Source organism: Amblyomma mixtum, chromosome 5 (genome assembly GCF_055824585.1).
Source record: "Amblyomma mixtum isolate Tamu chromosome 5, ASM5582458v1, whole genome shotgun sequence".
NCBI classification, from domain to species: domain Eukaryota; kingdom Metazoa; phylum Arthropoda; class Arachnida; order Ixodida; family Ixodidae; genus Amblyomma; species Amblyomma mixtum.
Window position 1 is genome coordinate 35,399,058 of NC_143016.1, and position 18,065 is coordinate 35,417,122.

At 47.4% G+C, this 18,065-nt stretch overlaps 2 protein-coding genes across 3 annotated transcripts; one reads left to right on the top strand and one right to left on the bottom strand.

Annotated features, from left to right (window-relative positions):
- Positions 1-3,275: 3,275 nt before the first annotated feature.
- Positions 3,276-9,693, bottom strand: LOC149341743 (uncharacterized). 2 transcript variants are annotated; one of them, XM_089542019.1, is made up of 3 exons: positions 9,433-9,693; positions 4,429-4,894; positions 3,276-3,805 (listed from the first exon to the last, which is right to left on the bottom strand). In XM_089542019.1, the coding sequence occupies exons 1-3, from the start codon at positions 9,590-9,592 to the stop codon at positions 3,508-3,510; spliced, it is 924 nt and encodes a 307-aa protein (XP_089398145.1). In that variant the 5' UTR covers positions 9,593-9,693; the 3' UTR covers positions 3,276-3,507. The 2 variants fall into 2 exon arrangements, with proteins under 2 accessions (XP_089398145.1, XP_089398147.1); XM_089542021.1 differs by having other exon boundaries at positions 4,429-4,889; positions 9,433-9,532.
- A 5,215-nt stretch (positions 9,694-14,908) lies between these two features.
- Positions 14,909-17,581, top strand: LOC149341744 (uncharacterized). The gene is made up of 2 exons (XM_089546697.1): positions 14,909-15,383; positions 17,345-17,581. Exons 1-2 carry the CDS (start codon positions 14,909-14,911, stop codon positions 17,566-17,568), a joined length of 699 nt encoding a protein of 232 aa, XP_089402823.1. The 3' UTR covers positions 17,569-17,581.
- Positions 17,582-18,065: the final 484 nt, after the last annotated feature.

The following is an 18,065-nucleotide window of genomic DNA, read 5'->3' on the forward strand; positions in this document are numbered from 1 at the left end:
GTAAAAGGCTTCACATAAGAGTAAAATCATCGAAATTGCCACTTTGGACACCAAAAGAAAAGATATGACGGGCGTACACTGCACATAAGCGGTATCAGGACATCACGTGTCCTGTAAACCGCGCGTATACCGCATTTTTACACCGCGTGAAAAAAATGCGTGTCCTGACACCGCTTATTTGCAGTGTACGCCCCAATTGAAGTCTCATTCGATGCTAAAATCAGAAAATAATGTCAAAATAAAGTGGAATGAGAAATAACTTGTTGATGCTTAGCAGGTGAAGGCTATTTTTCATTCCACTTTGTTTTTGTCATTATTTTCTGATTTTAGCAAAGAATGAGACTCCGATCGGGGCATACACTGCAAATAAATGGTGACAGGAAACGCATTTTTAAAGCTTTAAACTGTATGCGATATGTTAGCAACAAAGAAAAAATATAATGATTTTAGTTCTGTATGCACCTAAAGCAACACACCTTGACGACGTTACCAACAGAAACCAAGGAATGAGACAGAAGGCTACAGCCGTGAGTTTCACTAAGCCTTCTGTCCTATGTTTTTAGTGCATGACGACTTGCCACTCTCTCTGGAAAGGGCCACCGAAGCGATACAATAGAAAACTTTAAAGGATTAAAGCGACGCTTTGCTGAACTTTCGCATGCAGTTAAGGAACATTTACAATATGGCATAGCATTTTTGTGACTCCTAATTCATTTATTTCCTTTGTTCCGCTCTGAGAAACGTCAAACAATACAAGCCACACATTACAACCATACTGTCACTCCGCTAGCAAATCAAGTAGTTGACTGACGCGTACTAAATAAAACGCTGAACAAGAAAGCGGCGATTGAAGGTCAAGTTCCATAAGGAGCCCTTGAAAAAACGGCTGAAAGGCTGTACGTCGCGCAAAGAAAATGATTGTCTGTGGAAAAGAACGAGACGGTGGTCCACGTCTTCCCTTGGCTCCTTCTGCTGCCGATATTCGACGCCCATTGGAGAGCAACCAAAGTGCTCAGCCACTGACATCGGCAGCCGTTCTTTTTTGAAAGGTTTAGGTTTATGTGGGTGTAACGTCCCAAAACGACTCAGGCTATGAGGGACGCCGTAGTGAGGGGCTCCGGAAATTTCCACCACCTGGGGTTCTTTGAAAGGCATGCTTCCGGTGTGACGTCTCGAGCACCATACCACGCGCATTGCTTGATTTGCCTTCTTGCTCAAAGCAAGTCCAGTTCCGGTTGGACAAGACGTTCGAAACTTTCTTGGTAAAGGAGTGTCAAAGGAGTTGCGACCATCACAGTCAGCCGACCTCAGACATTTTACTGTCGTATTATTACGAAACTCTCGACCAGATGAACACCTGAAGGAACTCCGGGAGAACTTCCAGAGCGAGATCAATGTCTTGTTCTTTCAACTTCTTACTGGCGCCTTTAGAAACCTAAATCGTCAGGTTCAACTGCATTTGGACGTCCAGGGAGGCCACTTTAAGTGCAGATTCCTCTGATCCTTTCACTCACACAGTCTTTCCTGCTTTTCATTTCATTTAGGACTGTATTGGCCAAAACGACGTGCGCGGCACTAAGTTTACATCTAACACTGGCTTAAGAAAGCGCTATTGATGAGTCTTTGTTCAATAGCGGATGGTTCAAATGTATTTGTGAAATTTATAATTGGTGTTGTGTGGCTACTAAATGAGGATATTTTTATCTTTTCGGATGAATCCAACAGCAATGTTTAGAGGTACAGTGTGTGCAATTTGTCATGAAAATAAAACGTATGTACTTGTACTCACCCAAACACTTGCCACTCTTTCATTCTAAGCTGCATTCTTTGTACGTGTGCTATACATAAGTACTCAGAAGTACTTGTATTTGGGCGTGTTGGTTCATAACTTTTCAGGAGGACACAGGGGCGCAATAAAAGACACGGACATAGAAGTAGACAGGCTATCGCTTTACAATGTATTTCGTCTGCACTAACGAAGTCCTTTCCTCACGCTGTGCACGCTGGCTTCTTGTCACAGGTCTCAAGGCTGGAAAAGGCAGGCTTCCCTGATTCCCTCATTCTTGCTGTGACGCAGTCCTTGGTCAAAAAATTGAAGGGCAGCAAGCGGAGCAATGCGAAAGACCCAACGAAGTGTTCAAGGCCGGAGGTGGTACCATACGTACATAGAACTTCCCACAACATCAAGAAGGTGGCCAAGAAGTACGGAGTAGAAGTAGTTTTTTCTGCTCCGCAAAAGTTGTCCGGTCTGTGCGCACGCATAAGAAGAAAAGAAAAACGACAAGAGTGTGGCGTAAAACACCGTAAGCCCCACGTAACCTGCAAAAAAAAGAGTTGTATATGAGTTCCCGCTCACTTTCGGGAAGGTTTACGTTGGGCAAACTGGGCGTTGCCTCAACCAGCGCCTTCTGGAGCACAAGAACTCTTTAAAGAAGACAGGCTCCCATCTCCCAGACCATTGCCAAGAATGCACTAAGAAGACTAAGGTCGCCTGTTTTCCACGCTTATCGGACTGTAGAGTATTGTTGAGAAGCCGCGATCAGATTGAACGGGAACTGGTGGAAGCCTATTACATCAGAAAAAAAGGAGATAACTGCATCAGTGATACATCTGTGATACTTCACCGATCTGAAATGGTTTTCTTGGATAGATTTCTGTAATCGCCTAACTTTGGATTTCTTTTGGTGTTATCTGGTACCCACGTGCTTGTGATTCGCACAGTGGCGCTTGGGTAAAGCGAAGGTATATTAACGGTCCACGTCGAAAAAAGCCTGTTGATAGTAAGCGCTCGTCCCTGTCTACTTCTATGTCCGTGTCTTTTATTGCGCCCCTGTGTCCTCCTGAAATGCAATACATAATATGCATGAAAGTCTTGTACATAATACTTATTTCCTCGGCCTCTGAACTGCTATATCTGCAGTGAACATTCTGGGCAGAAGCTATACACAGATGCATGTGCATGTACTACTGAAAGTACTATCGAGAGCAAAAATAACAGACCCCTGCCAGCGCGTGCCGATTTGTGCCAAACTTCATGCAAGCGCCGCTTGACGAAGCACTCCAGATGCTGATACGAGCGCAGTGGCACGCAATGCGTAGCGCTCCTCGAGATGGGCGCACGTCACTGCGCTGGTCTCGGCACTAGGAGCGCTTCGTCAGGCGGTGCTCGCATGCAGTTTGGCGCGGATCGGCACGCGCTGGCAGGTATCTGTTATTTTTGCTCTCGATAGTACATAATTACAATGCAGATTATTTCTGTTCTAGATCAGATGACTTCCAAGTGAACAGAGGAAGTATGCATACACATTACGGGACCTTTAATAAGAACACAACAGAAGCATTCGGTGCAAAAAAAAAAAAAAAAAAAAAAACGATTTCATTCTTGTGCGTAACTTTCCGTTACCAAGAATGTCACAATCGTCGGACGGAGTCGCTGTATTCATGTTGCGGAAAACCCGCCGGCAACGCTTTACCAGCGGATTTCTCTGTACTGTGGAGCATTTTTTTTTACAGTGGCACGGGTACCACGAACTGCCTCCTGTAATCACACGTAGCCGGCTCTTCTCTGCGGTAAAGAATGTTCACGTATGGAACGGTCTCCAGAGCCATCTTGTGGTCGATGCCGCGTCCTTCCCCGGCGCCGGCCAGCAGCAGACCCGTGACGCCCTTCTTGTGGAAGGGGTCGAACAATTCGAGCAGGTGGTACACGATGCCTTCGGCGATGACCTCCTCGTCCGCGTACACAATCCGCAGGAGGGCACGGCCACTGATGTCCGTGCTCACCACTCCATAGCCCACGATAGCTCTGCGAAGAAAAAAAAAAGACAAAGAAGGACACTAAGTCGGAGCATGTTTAACACTTCAGCACGTTCTAGTTACCTGCACGGCACACATGGGGCGTTAAGAGCGCCCTCGAATTGACCTAAACAAAGTTGAAGGAAGGTGCGACGTAGCTGTATAGCACTCGGTATTGAGGAAGTATACAGCGCTCGGCGCGGAGTAGCGCAATCTCGCGTGGTGGATTCGAACTGCTCGCTGCATACATTCGGCTCTACATTTCAACTGATCGTATACAGGTACGCTTTACCACTAGGCCATGTTTACTGTACATTAACGATAATTAATGACTCTACTCGATCGTTATATTAAATATTGATCAGATAGTGATAGTTGAAGGCACGGGATACTTTTAAAACAGTTTTGTGCCATTTCAATTTACTACGTCCCGTTATCTTTTTTAATTACAAATAAGGAGAGGTATTTCACTTTTGGGAATAAATGTTTTTACGAGTTCAACTCAAAACCAGCAGTAGTTTCATGCTACGTGAGACTCGAGGACAAAGCAGGTCTAAGATGCCCACTCGTCTTAATAAATCTTCAATTTTCAGTGAATAACCAATTAAAAAAAAATCAGACAGGTTCACTCACCCGCTGTCATCACCGCGTCGAGCAACCACTACGGCATTCCCCTTCTCGGCCAAGAGCAGCCTTAGGAACTGCTCCCTTCTGAAGCCGAACACGGCCGCGTCGTAGTCGACGATAGCAGAGACCGTGGCACCGTGGTCTTCGGGGAACGGCTGCTCCAGCAGCCGCGTCAGCTGCACGCCATCCACGCTCCGGGGCAGCGAAGACACGTCTGCGGACCCGGGCCGGATGTAGTGGAGGCGCTCTGCCGACACGGCCTCGAAGCCGAAGCGCCGGTAGTACATGGCCACGTGGAATCCGCCGCAGATGAGGAAGGCGTTCCTGTCGTCTCCCAGACGCCGCTCGACGGCCTCCCGCCAGAGCCTCGTGGCCAGTCCGGACTTCTGGTGCTCGGCGCGAACCGCGAACAGCACCACGCACGCAAGCTCCGGGTGCAAATCAATGGCAGCGCAGCTTCCGTGCACCTGGCCTGGAGGGCAAAGCGACGCCCACCAACGCTTTTTAAGGCATAAGTCTTACTTGCCGAGCTGTGCGAAAACCCGTCTGTGTGTGTGTTAACACTCGATGGTACGGTGGTGTGTTAACGCTCCGTGCAGAGGTAGAGTTGCCAGCTGCGTGGAATCGGATTACATAAAGCCGCAGCGCGCTCCGACTGCGTTCATAAAGTAAACGCCTTCGCACACAGAAGCAGTCTTAGGTGTCTCTGCCGACTTCTTTTTTCTTTTTTTGCTGAAAGCGATAGGGACTTTTTGCGGGGCATATGACGCTGTGAGATAGGCGTAACGCACGCGTGGCTCATGTATGTCGTACTTCCAATTAGAATGAGACATCTTTGGTCACGTGATCGATTTCAGCCGGAACATGTGGGATGTGAGAATCGTGGGGTGAGACATTTCGAGGCAGTCTTCTGTCCAACAGTGGCAATTTGGGCTAGTTGGTTCATCACGGAAAACCAAAGCAGCGCAAACAAAACGATGGCGACAGAGAAAGAAAGAGGAAAACACGCGCTGACTGTTTTTGTCTTTCTTTCTCTGCCGCCATCGTTTTGCTTGCGCTGATTTGGCTTTCAGTGTTCTGTAGCTGTCACTGTTCTTCCATCGCCTCCGTGCGGAGCGAAAAGACAAATATATTTATTTTTATTCTAAAATAGTTTGAAAATAATTTGCATATATGTTGTGTTCATGGTTTCATCACGACATATCTATACATCTTCGACATGTAAAATTTTAAACTTTTAATTCGAAAGCATTACTAGTCCCATTAGGAGAAAAGCCGGCGGCGTGTGTTAGTGTGTGTACTCGCAGGTTGTACAGAAAATGCCAGCGATGGTGTGAAAAATAAGGTGAAGTCATCAAGCGGCCGTAAGGCGCGCACAGAGAGCCGAGTACCGCCATTTCAGACAATCATATACATGTCGTACATTTATATACACCCCCCATTGTCTGACCTCAATGGGGCCCCAGTTTTCCCGACTACATTCACACCAAAATTGTGAGCAACCATTTGTTGTACTGCGTTCCGGGTGGTGTCATGCGATTTCTCATTGCATATAGTTGGAGGCAAGCTTGGGGCAGTGATTCGAAGCTACGAAATATGCACCTTCGATTGTATGCTCCCACAGACTCTTTCCCTCTTGTGAGATACCTAGATGTGAGACAGTTGCTACGCCAATTTCTTTCCTTAAAAAAAAAATTCATATGAAAATTGTGATGCAGCCGTTCGTTGTACAGCGTGCCGGATGGTGTCATACGCGCGTGTGTCTGTGTGGATGGTGTGTGTATGGGTGAGTACCAATCCACCAAGGAATAGTAATGCCAGTGGGATAATAATTTTTTGTGCATTATAGTTATCGTAACCAGCATCCGTTACCAATGACAACTAATGCTTCCTTGATGTGCTTGTTTTTTAAAACTGTATAAACTCTTGTGTTGCCTCCCTGTCAATAATTAGGATTGTAGACTCGTCAAGCTGCCCAAGGGCAGCTTTTTTCTACGATTCCTCCATCTGTAGTGCTAGATGGGAAATAAACTTTGATTTGATTTGATAGTATTTGACCTGCGTTATTTGCACACAGAATATTTTGGTTTCCGAATTTAATAGTATTTACTTATTGTTATTATTCCGAATTTCAGTGTTCTAACTACTATGGGCTAATGCTATGTCATTTGTCTAAGTAGTACAAGCCTAGTCGAGCAAAGTTTTTACAGCATTTTGTGTGCACTCGCACCAGCTGTACATGTTATAAGATAGCTTGAAATAACATTTTGAATAGCTTCCCAGAGATTTACGAACCACCCGAAGTGCTTACAAGCCTGACTGTCTAAGTGGCGGCATAACTCGAGCAAATGCGTTGATCAAGTGACTTTGCAGTTGTGAATTCAGTGCTGCCTGTGCTCGCAATACTGTCATTTAGTGGCGTTTCCCGGCAGGCTGAGCCCACAATAACGTGATTATACGCAAGCATTCAGAGTGAGGCCTTCCTTTGCAAACAGCTCTATGAGGTGCAAGACGAGCCACAGTTGCCACAGCTTTCGGGCACACTGAACCACTGAATCATTTTCGGCTACACCAACCGCATGAATGAGGTTTTCATCACACCATTGCATTGGCAGTAGTAAAATGTTAATTGCGACTGCGATATACTGCGACAGAAAGAGATCGAAAACGACGCCAAATCAAACGAGTACAGGATGAACCAAACGCGAATGGCAGAGGATCAAATACGCGCATATCTCACGGAGTAGAAATGCAGACGCTGCTCGTTATCACTTGTCAAAAGCGGCCATCGCACTTTACAGGATATTAAATAAGCGAAGATTTGATCTCTCTTAACTACAATGGTCTCATCCTGTTTGGGGTTCATTTAACGCCGATAGTAATCTTTTTTAAAGCCTACATTTGCCAAACGCAGTTCCGGAGCTAACGTGCTGACGATCAGTGTTTCAGCCAGGAGTTCAAAAAAAAAACGATAACAGATACATCAAAGTTCCCTTGGTCCATGGCATTTGTCCTTGCAGTACAACCGAAAACATTGCTATCGATGCTAGAGCTTGAGGCACGGGTCGCTCGTGCAACGGGGTGCAGTAGAAGTGGCTTTCTTTCCAGAGCAAACAGGCAGGTGTGCAATGTGTGGTCTAAACAAACGCTTCTTTTCAAACCACAGAGGCCATGAGGCGAGCTAAGGCAGTGGGTTTTGAATGCACTGATAAGAAGAACAATGGCTGAAGATCAGCGATCACTTTCAACCGAAAGCACTTGCGAGCGAAACGCAACGTTGCGCTCGGACCTGCAATTACAACATATGCACGCGTTCAAACTAAGGCCTCGAAGTTCTCATTTTAACAATATTGTGCTACAAAATAAACATAATGCAACGTGCCTCATGTGTTCGGCTAGATGGCTGGCCTTCACCGAAAAGACATCGCGTAACGTAGAAATAAACAAATAACACAGACAACACCCGTTTCGATCTGTATATTTGTAAAAGTTCGTATAACTTCTCCCCAGGTGTGTTTAGTTAGTTTATGTACACCCTCCCGCTTTTTTAACCTGAACGCACGAGCGTCGACTGCCCGGTGCAGCGGTGCCGAGCCGAAGCATGCGCGCTGATCATGCCTGTGTAGCTAGCGTCGTCTGCTCGGCTGTTCCGTTTCGTGCGAAGCAACCCCTGCGAAGCAAGTTTTTTGGCAGAGTTCTGCGATTTTGTTACGCGTTCTATCTGCTGTGTGTTGTGGCTCCGGGCTGGTGGAAACGCGTAGAGTTCCAAGCATGTCTCCAGGCCCTGGCTGCATTTGCCGGTAGCGCCTCGAGAGCGTTTGCTTTAGCGAAATTAACGCGGCTGAAGCGAGGATCCCCTTCAGTCAGTTTTTTGTATGTAACGATTGAAACTGGTTTTTTGGAATGCTAGGCTGTCCCCAAACGTATGCTCTTTTCAGAATCACCCACGCTATAGGCAGCAGTTAAAAACAATTGCTCTCAGCTGCTTAGGGCGCCGATGCTTAACAGCCGATGATGGGAAGGGGTTGCGTCGCATTAATCAGAATAGCCTAGCAGACGACCCTTAGTGCAGCAGCATGAATTGTGGGCGTGCCGTTTCCCTCGCTCGCTTTCTCCTCTCGTTCTTCTTCCGGTGCCGCAGCGCCGGACAGTCGACGCTCGCGCGTTCAGGTTAAAAAAGTGGGAGGGTGTACGTAAAGGATAAAGATTGCGTCGAAAATATAGTGGTTTACCATTCTTACCATTTGCTGATATAGATGGATGCCACCCTTTGCAAAATTGCAAAATTGTTTGCACTCGCACGTTTATATGAACCTGCTTGTGAGATTGTAAACCACCAGAAAGGATTTTGTTAATGCGTATTCGTTATCACTAAATCTCCTGCGGTTCACACGGATCCTAAAATCTTAGTGGTTAGTTTTAAAGGGATTCTAGAAGTGTTATAAGACGCGTAACTTAGTAGATTTTAGTGTTGAGTGTTCTCGCTCTCATCTATTTCATCAAAGATGGTTTCACTTTAAACAAAGTACTTCTTACGCACGAATTGCGAGTTCTCTGCACGCTGTGCAACATGCGACTGTTATGCTCAGATGGCGCGGGCAACGGAGCATCACAGCGAAGCCAGCGAGGAATGAAAATGAGCAAAACATGATGTCACCCACATTACATTCCGCGATGTTGCTGAAATAGCGTGCGGTACGCGACGTACCCCTAGCAACTGCACAGGATGCCTCTCACGTGCTGTCTGGCACAAACAGACGTGCCAGCTGGCAGGTTCTGCTCTTTTACTGCTAGCGATTAGATGCGCGGTTCAAGCTGATTGAGCCCTTAGTGGCAATACGCGGCCTTTTAATACGAAATTCCAGTAAGCTATAGGACCACCACAAACGTCTCAACGGCCGGCGCTATGGGAGCGAACCGGAACTTACCGGGATTACCGGAAGCGTGTCATGTAAAACTATGTTCATGAATAGACAATGAGGACGCCGTGACAAAACACGTGACTCTTACCATCATCGTCAACAGCTACGTAGATGCCATCCGGGTCGAACTTCATCAGCGTATCCAGCGCTTCGATGCCCATTTGCAGACCGTAACTCCTGCGAAGCTCAATCACGCCTTTTTTGTCCTGCTCGCGCATTGGGCGAATCGTAAACTTTTCGTCTGCCATTCTAGTCTCCTGAGTCGAGAGCGCCCGTATTAACGCACGGACTTCGGAAAAGTCGAGGCAGCAGAAGTTTCTACAGTGGCCTTTCAGCTCTTCTGCCCCTTCGAAAAGATCGACGCTTGCCAAGGGCGACGCTTTCTTTCGCCCAGACGGGCGATACCACGCGCAAGCGAAATCAGCGCGGGGAGGAGAAAATCTGAAGCGCGCGTGGCGGACTCGAAAAGCCAGCTCACGATCTTCAAGCAATCCTAACGCCTTATTGCGCAAAGAGCAAGTCGAAGCTTTATCTGGCACCCTGCTTGCCCAGCGAGGTACTTACATCCGTTATGAGGAAACCGCGATAGACAAGCCACCGCGGGCTGGGTGCTAATAGCCCGATGATTTCATCTGTCGGCACTGTCCGGCCGGAAGATTGTCTCATGACCGCTATAAATTGGCGACGGTAACGTGGCGCGCTTTCATCGTCTCCGCTGGCCGCGCTTGCTTTGCTCCGTCTAAAGCTCATACAGGGAATTTAGGTGCTAACTACACAGAGGTATCGATAGCGCCCGATAAAGAGTTCTTCGAGAGTGAGATTACAGGTCACAAATGCCTACCTGTTGTTTTGATCAATTTGTACTATAAGAAACAGTGGCGGCCAGTGCTTCTACATATGTTGTTATTGCCGTCCGTGGACATCACTGTTTGCGGCCCATGTGTTACACAGGAAAGGGCCTCGAACGCACGGAGGATAAAATGATGTTTCCATTTAGGAAGAAAACGTATGACCTAACTGGTCTACTAGTGCATATGTACGAAACACATTTAAACCTTTTTTTTTTTGCTGTTGTTGTTTTTGCACAGTAAGGGTTGTGTTTGCGAAAGAGAGGATTGTGTTTCGACTTAATCTATGCTACGCCTGGACAACTACACTGCGGGAATGCACGCGTTCTGCGCCGTCTTTTGTTGCCATGCCAAGGGTTACCCAGCGTTGTCAGTGAACGCACCGGTATTTCCCAGTTACGCTACAGTTGTCTTTTATGCAGTCGCCCGTGAAGGCGAGTAATGGCGTGCGATAACTGACATACGACACGTAATTCATGTTTTCCGCATCTACGTGTCGTGCGAAGATGTAGTCGATGCAGCTGGAAGCGTTAGTGTGTGCTTTCCTATAGGCGCTGCGTCTGTCTTGGTGTTTCTGCAAATAAGGCAATGTCCGGGTATCCATTTGAAGACTACATCCGCAACAAGGTTTTACCACCTGAACTCCGCCGCTTGTTCGGAGGCCACCTACCATCACAAGGCCATGGCATCAGGATGTGCAAAATTATGAGGTCGGAATGGCAGGAGCTTAACCGCCTTCATAGAGATGATTTGCACCTTCAACTACAAGCAGTGTGTGGTCAGCGCCTGTTTGTGCGTCTCTTCCTGGTGTCCGTGTCTTTTTTGCGCTGTTTTAGAATGAATACACTGTGCTGCTTTTTGGTAGCCTTGAAAAATTATTCGAGTACTTCGTATACAAGCCTAGCATTCCAAGGTATTGGACTAGCGTTGGGGAAGGATTTCAGTGCGGACTAGTAGTCTCTAAAGGCTACCTGCGCACGCGAACCTCACACCGATAAGGTTAATTGGAGGGCCAAATGAATAGCGCAAATCTCAGCAGTTGTTGACATTGTTCAGTGCGTCAATTTAAATGCTCTAACGAAAAAAACGAGCGGAAGGACATAGACACAGAGAGGGACACAGGACGTGGCTCATTCAGCTATGGAATCCCAAATGAGGACGTAGATTAATTCTTAAGACTGGAGCCATCTCCATTTACATGATTGTAGCTAGGACACCGCACATATATCCGGTAAAGTGCTAACTCTTGAGCAGCAAATAACATGTCGCAATTTCTAATTATTCACTCTAGAATGAACTTTATTGCAAGATAAATAGAAGCCGTGGTGGATTTGCTGCGTCTCTTTTACAAAGTTTATAACTGGGAAGAGGTTGGAGGTGGTGTAGGGAACACACGATGTATATGGCTTCCATTTCGTTCCAGCAGCGCAGAAACTAATTTTTGCCTTTTATTCTGTGACATCAAACGTAAAATCTGCATTCAAGTCTCTCTTGCTCGCAACGCTACAAACGGAGGCTGTCGTGCCTCTGCTATGACGAGAGCGCTGGAAGTTGCTTGAGGAACTCCCAAACACAGAGGGAGTACAATAGCTAACAGTCATTGCAAGGCGTTCCTCCAAAGTTCGCGAGAGTCTGCGTGTAGTCTGGCGTCCACGAACTTCTTCACCACTTTTCATACGCAGCTCGTCGGGCTCACTAGAGGAAAGGAATCGAAAAGCAGAGGGGATTTACAGGTTTTCAAGATAGGAGGGACGCAAACAATCTTTCATGCTTGCGGAATAGACTCCATGACCCAAACGTCTTTAAATACCTGCAAAAGTACAACGGAGCCTTTATAACCGAAATTCTAAAGCATTCCTCAACTGATGACTTCAAAGCCAGCGGAGGACTTTGGACGGACCGACGCAAATGCATATTTAAATTCGGTTATGACGAACTCACTCACACACAAAAAAACACGCGTGCTGCGCACTGAACCAAACACTAACTTTTTGCTACGTTTTATGCAGGTTATTTCTTAAATTTGTCGCTGTCTAACGAAGGGCCAGCACTAGAAATAAGTTGACAGAACACATCAGTAAGCTCTGTTTTCTGCAGATCCCCGTCCCATTGCAAGTACTCGAAATGTGTTAATCTTAGTGATGGGTCAAATTCAAGAGCGGACTATCCTCCAGACCCTTGGTACTCGAGTATGAGGGATCAATGTACCGCGGAAGTCGTGGAATTTCTGCAGACATTTACGCATTGCAGAATGCATCCTTTGAACCTCATGATATGATTCTAAAGACACGGATCGACAATAAGCCCTTTGCGCTCTTCTTCGATGTGTCCTCAGTCGCTCATACTCGCCATTAATACTTGTGAATTCGTCAGGTATGGGGACTTCCTTGGTGCAACAGCTAAAGTTATCTAGAAGCAGTAACGTGAATCCGCCAATACCAATGTCCATGCCACATTACCTGTTCATGTTGTAGCACAAAACTTTTAAATTGGTAGGTTTGGCTTTGCGTCGAACTCCATTACAGCGTAAGGGAGTTAGATGATGATTATGCATATAAAGCTTGCCCAAGAGTGGAAGCTAAGCCACTAAATGCTCTATAGACAGCACAGCCTTCACATAAGGGAGCTTTTTTTTTCTTGCAAAGTGGCTCACAGAATGGCTCGAACTGCTTTGAACAGTACAGGTAGAATGAGCTGCACCACTGAGAGGGAATCTAGAACGTGCTACTTCTTCAGGTAACACGGGGCAAGCCGGAGAAAAGGAGGTTGAAGTGACAGAAGTGGGGGATGCGAGACAGGACCTTGCACTTGGCTATCAGACCGCTGCCGAAGCGGCTTCTTCAATGCAGAAGCATGCGACACAGCTGAAGGATCACAAGAAAGATTCTGCACTTGAGTGCTTGAATTTCGCCTAACAGACTTGCTTAGCGCAGGCACATATGTTAGAAATTTCAAAGCCCCGTTTCTCTTTCTTGTATGATGCCTTTATACCAAGGAATCCCCGCTTATCTGCGCTATTTGTAGACAGCTATGTTTGGGGAGTTTACGCTTCTAACAACCGGCACATCCTCGCTGCGACGGATTTAAAGCGCCATACTCGCTTACGGTTGCACACCTAGGCGGCCTAGGCTCGAAATGCGATGGGAGCTGGGGTTTATTTATTTATTATTCTTTTTTTTTTGGGGGGGGGGATGAAGGGGCTTTTCAAAAGAACGACGAATTATTCATTGAATGGGGAACTCGAGCGGTTGCATTGCCATGGATACCCTTTGCATGTTCTATCCTGCCAAATGGAAAGAAAAAATATTGGAGGGGACTCTTAACTCTGTCTTAACGACACAACCCGATAGCGGTAATGAGTTGATGCCCGTATATTCCGAATTAGTCATTCTGAACTTTACATTCATATGTCCCCGGGAGCCCTCATACTGCTCCTTGCGCAATGGTGCAGTAGTTAAGCGATGCGCCACTGCCCTGCGATGGCAGATGCTGCCACCTGGTGGGTCGTATGCGACCGAAATTACTCTTTCGGAGCAACCTCTCGCAATCAGCCATTAAGCGCCACTTACCAGTGAGGTTAGTTTTCTCACATTCAGGTGGGGAGGTTGTGATGTCCCTACAAGGTCACATGATCTATAGTTGCCCACCCAGGTTGCCCACCCTACGCCGCCCTAGTTATCGCTCACAATGCCGACAACGCCGACGCCGGATTTTCTGCTTAACGGGGACCTTAACGCTGCCGCGTTAAAAAACATAGGGTAAATAGCGCGAAGGAGAGGGGCTGGTGGATGAAAATGGAGAGAAACATTACAAACGAGTTCTGAGTGCCCTGAATGATGTAATTATCAGAGGTAAAGTTTTTTTTTCCTAGGTAAAGATACAATACGAGACGCTAAAACGGCAACAAGATAAGAAAAATATAGAAGGAAGGAAACGCTGACTTTTTCTTTATAGATACTGTCACCATAGAAAGAAAAAAAAACTAATGAAACTAGAAGTATCTGGCATATTACAGCACACAAACGACATTGTGAAGCAATAGCATTATACCGTCGGCAGTTATTACTTTTGCTTCTTACTTTTGCTCAAGCTGCGCACACATGGCTTCCGTGCAATTGAGCCCCTGCGCTAAGCGGTTCGTGGCCTATATTTTTGTTTCATTGCATTCCTTTGTGAGACAAAAACAAAAATACGTGCTTTGATAGCCGCAGCACCTCCTATTTTTTGAACAGGGCAGAGTAATGAGAAGCAAAAGCAGTATGATCGGGTAAGAGCAGAGCCCGAAAAGAAATTATGCTCACTGGATCATTAAAGGACGGGGAGCGGGAGGGGTGCGCTGTTTTTTTTTTTCACGGTTCTTATTCCTTCTTTCCTAGGCTGACTTTCGTAATGCCTCTATCTCCTCTTTGCTATCATATCCTGAGGCGCCTGTTTGGACCCACGACGATATGCCTGTCACACAGCGGATACGGACGCTAGTGCTTTAAATCTGCTCAGACGCATCTTCAACCTAGACAACCTACCATTGAGTCCAGTTAGGAAAGGAGAATCGGTGACAGGAAGATCAGGAGTTGGTGCGAACTTCTAGATATATCGTGATATGAAGCAGCAAAGGCTATAAGTAGCATTGGTGTTGGACTAATTATCAATGGCGTTTTCCTCCCCAGCGTTCACCTTTGCTCACCTCTAGTCTCCTACCCTCAAATGAGCCCCAATATGAAACGCAGTGTTCTGATCCACTCGAGAACAAATAAACTCGTGGGTCTTTTCATTCTGGTTATCGGACTTCAAGCGCCCGTCCCCGTCGCCACAGGCTCGCGCGTGCGCCGCCAAGAAGGGTTCTTCTGCAGCGGGAACAAGTTCGCCACGGGCCTCCTGCGGACCATCATCAGCGCCAACGTGGAGGTCATTCGGAGAGCGGAGCCCATCCGTCTGGGCGACGCCGACCACTTGGGATTGCTGCGGCTCAAGAACGGCCGGGCTTACAACGTGCACACGGTGCAGCCGTTCGGGCTCATCGACAGCGACTGCACTAGCGAAGAACTGTGGATCAGGGCGGTGATTCCGCTGGCGCTGGACGCGCCAGAGTTCCACTTCGACTGGGAGTTGCCCGGTGGACTGGCCGGTGGTCTGTTCGTGCTTTCTTACGAAAAGGTCGCAGCCAACGTCACCATCGAGGTCCCCAAGGTACGTTGTTGTCAAAAGTAAAGGGACGACAACGCTTTTAGGGACGTCGGGCTGGTTTGCGTGGCTGCTGTAGCTTTTGTTGCGTTTGAAGCTCTTGGGGAGCGAGCACTGCCCATCTTTTTCCCTGGAACGTCGGAGCACCTGGGATGCTACAAAAGCGCCACCGCATAATTCTCGTTCAGCTTTGGTCAAGAGCGCAAAGTGAACTTTTTGCTTCTGACAAATATTGTTGAGAGAACGCAGTCAGGCACGTCAGTAGTGAAAGTTTAGACACACCGGTAACTGGTGATAACGTTCCTAACGGAAATGAGCAAGACACGCCGCCGGCTGAAGCACACGCAGCAGTGTAGATGGCCTTAATACTTTAAGAGGAGACTGGGGACAAAGAGAAGTTATAATTGCAAAGAGACCACTCTTACCGAAAACGGAACTTCTTTGAGCTAGAAAAGATCACAAAATGAAATACAGGTGTCGCCATCACCGGCCGATTTCGCAAGTAAAATGCCTGCGTCGACAACGAATTGCTACGCGGATTCCAGAGGCCACGCTATACCGCCATTCACTTCGAAACGGCGGCAACCCGACCTTTTCGGTAAAAAAATTCACTAGTTTGAACCGGCAGGCAAGAAGATTTTAAAATCAAATTTTTGGGCAATATACGCATATTTTGCTGTTGAATGAACGTAAGCGTAACTAGAAAGAGGCAGAGAATCAATTTTTACTGAGAACACTATCTCTACGGAGTTGCCAGTGTCCCTTTAAAGTAAACATATACACAGGATGCATGTATGTTCGCGTATGTTTTCCAAACAAACGCATGCATACAATGTGACTGCTCGGGAACTTAAATTGAACACATGACGCGGCTCCATCGACCTGCGCAGCGTTACGCGAAATACAAGGTTTTTAGTGTGGAAGAAAGCTGCTCCGGGTAGCTCCTGCATGTATAACCATGGGCCTCGAAAACTCAAAACTTCGTCCGAAGGAGAAAAGAAAAAGGCTCTAAAGCTTGTCCTCGTCAACAGTGCTGCAAGTGTCTCAGCAGCCGGGTTTAAAGAGTGCTACTCACAGTCATAAATTCGATTTTCCATTGTCCATTCCACTCTAAACAGTGTGCATGGTACCGACCTAATAACAAGCATTGCTGTATTCCTGCAGTTCAACACAAGGCAAAGGGCTGTGATGGCACCCGAATGCAATCTGTTCCCTTTTATGCTGGACTGGAATGCTGCTGCAGAACTCACGTGACTTACTAATAACGTTTGGATGAAACGAATGGAATAGAAATCGTTAGCTGAAACATGCGGTTCCATCTTCAGTAGTCGATAAACCGTGCATTTCACGAAGCGAGGTTGCGGGAAAAAATATGTTCCGTCCGGCATTCTGAGTGATGTAATTGTCAGCATCCTCCACAATCTGTGTGTAATGTTTAACGAACGAATGTCGCTATCTTGGTGCACGATGGCCGATTTTGTAGCGAAAGCTACATTGGCCACGAAGTTGCGATTTCGCTGTGGCGGTGCTCCGAGGAGGCACAGAGACCGCCGACCTTGAGCTGTTGCCTAACAACTGCCGCAGCTGGCGGGCGCCGCGCCATCTGGCATGGCGTCCCACCACACGCCTCGCCGCACAGCCACCGCCGCTGTTTGGTATGACGTCACACCGCTTGCCTCGTCGTTGTGCTCACCTCCGCTCGCTTCGCCAGCTGTGTCGCATGCCTGCTTTCGCTACGTATATCCTGGCATAGCCGAGCTAGCCACTGCCAATTTTTTTCCATACTTTCCGTCGCCCGCGACGGAACTGAAATAGAACTGCAATGTTCGCATTGCTCGCAGGTAAGTGTCTTTAGTGCCCCCGGTCATTCTTCTACTGCAGTGGAGTGAACCGGTTTATTAAAAACGCGTTTCCCCTCCTGTGTGTCCCATTTTCATCTGTGCGTATACTTGTTTCTCTCATTGCAGCAAGTGCTGCGGGGCAAGGAGCGCTCGCGCATAGTCGGCTACCGGACAGTGGCCAGCCAGGGCCTGGCCTTCGGCAAGGAGGGCGTCACCAGCGGCATCTCGGGTCTGCTGGCGACAATCTTCACAGCGCTCAACATCGTCTCGCCCAACGTGGTGGCCGACTTGCTTGACATCCTGATACGCCGGCTACTGCAGAGGTACATCCAGACCGTGGCCCTGCCCTTCTAGCGGCCCTGGTGTCTGGCTGGACCCTCCCCTGGATTTGGACGGTTCGTGCGAGCTTTTTTTTCTCCCGAGTTGCGAAAAAAAGTAAAGTGCGTGTATGTACAAGGTTCCCTTAACCTTAAAGTGGATTAAAGCTTTATGGGTATACCCCACTACATGGCTGAAAAGAAAACCGTGTCTCTTGAAGAATATTGCCAGAGGCTGTATCAGTGCTTGTGTGTGCATACGCGGATACAAAGTGCGGTGTTGCTGCTTCATATCGGGCATTTTTAGGAAGTATGCGTAGCAGTCTACGTCCCGGCACCGAGCTCCGCCGTCGCATGTCGTGGCCCTCATCCGCTCTTCGATTTAGACCTTCACGGACTGCCCGTGGTATACACCCATTATACTCCTGGCAGCACTTGCATAACACGCGCTAAACACGCGCTAAACAAGCGGCCAGGTGGGGCAGGTGTAAAATACTTCTGATTGCGGAAAATATCCTTAAAGGAGGATGTGAA

Bases quoted from the DNA above. Each gene is read 5' to 3' on its own strand.
- LOC149341743 (XM_089542019.1), bottom strand. From the start codon at position 9,592: ATGGCAGACGAAAAGTTTACGATTCGCCCAATGCGCGAGCAGGACAAA. The intron at 4,895-9,432 runs GTAAGAGTCACG...TTTGCCCTCCAG, and splicing joins CGTAGCTGTTGACGATGATG to GCCAGGTGCACGGAAGCTGC. The intron at 3,806-4,428 runs GTGAGTGAACCT...TTTTCTTCGCAG, and splicing joins CGACGCGGTGATGACAGCGG to AGCTATCGTGGGCTATGGAG.
- LOC149341744 (XM_089546697.1), top strand. From the start codon at position 14,909: ATGAAACGCAGTGTTCTGATCCACTCGAGAACAAATAAACTCGTGGGT. The intron at 15,384-17,344 runs GTTGTTGTCAAA...CATTGCAGCAAG, and splicing joins CATCGAGGTCCCCAAGGTAC to TGCTGCGGGGCAAGGAGCGC.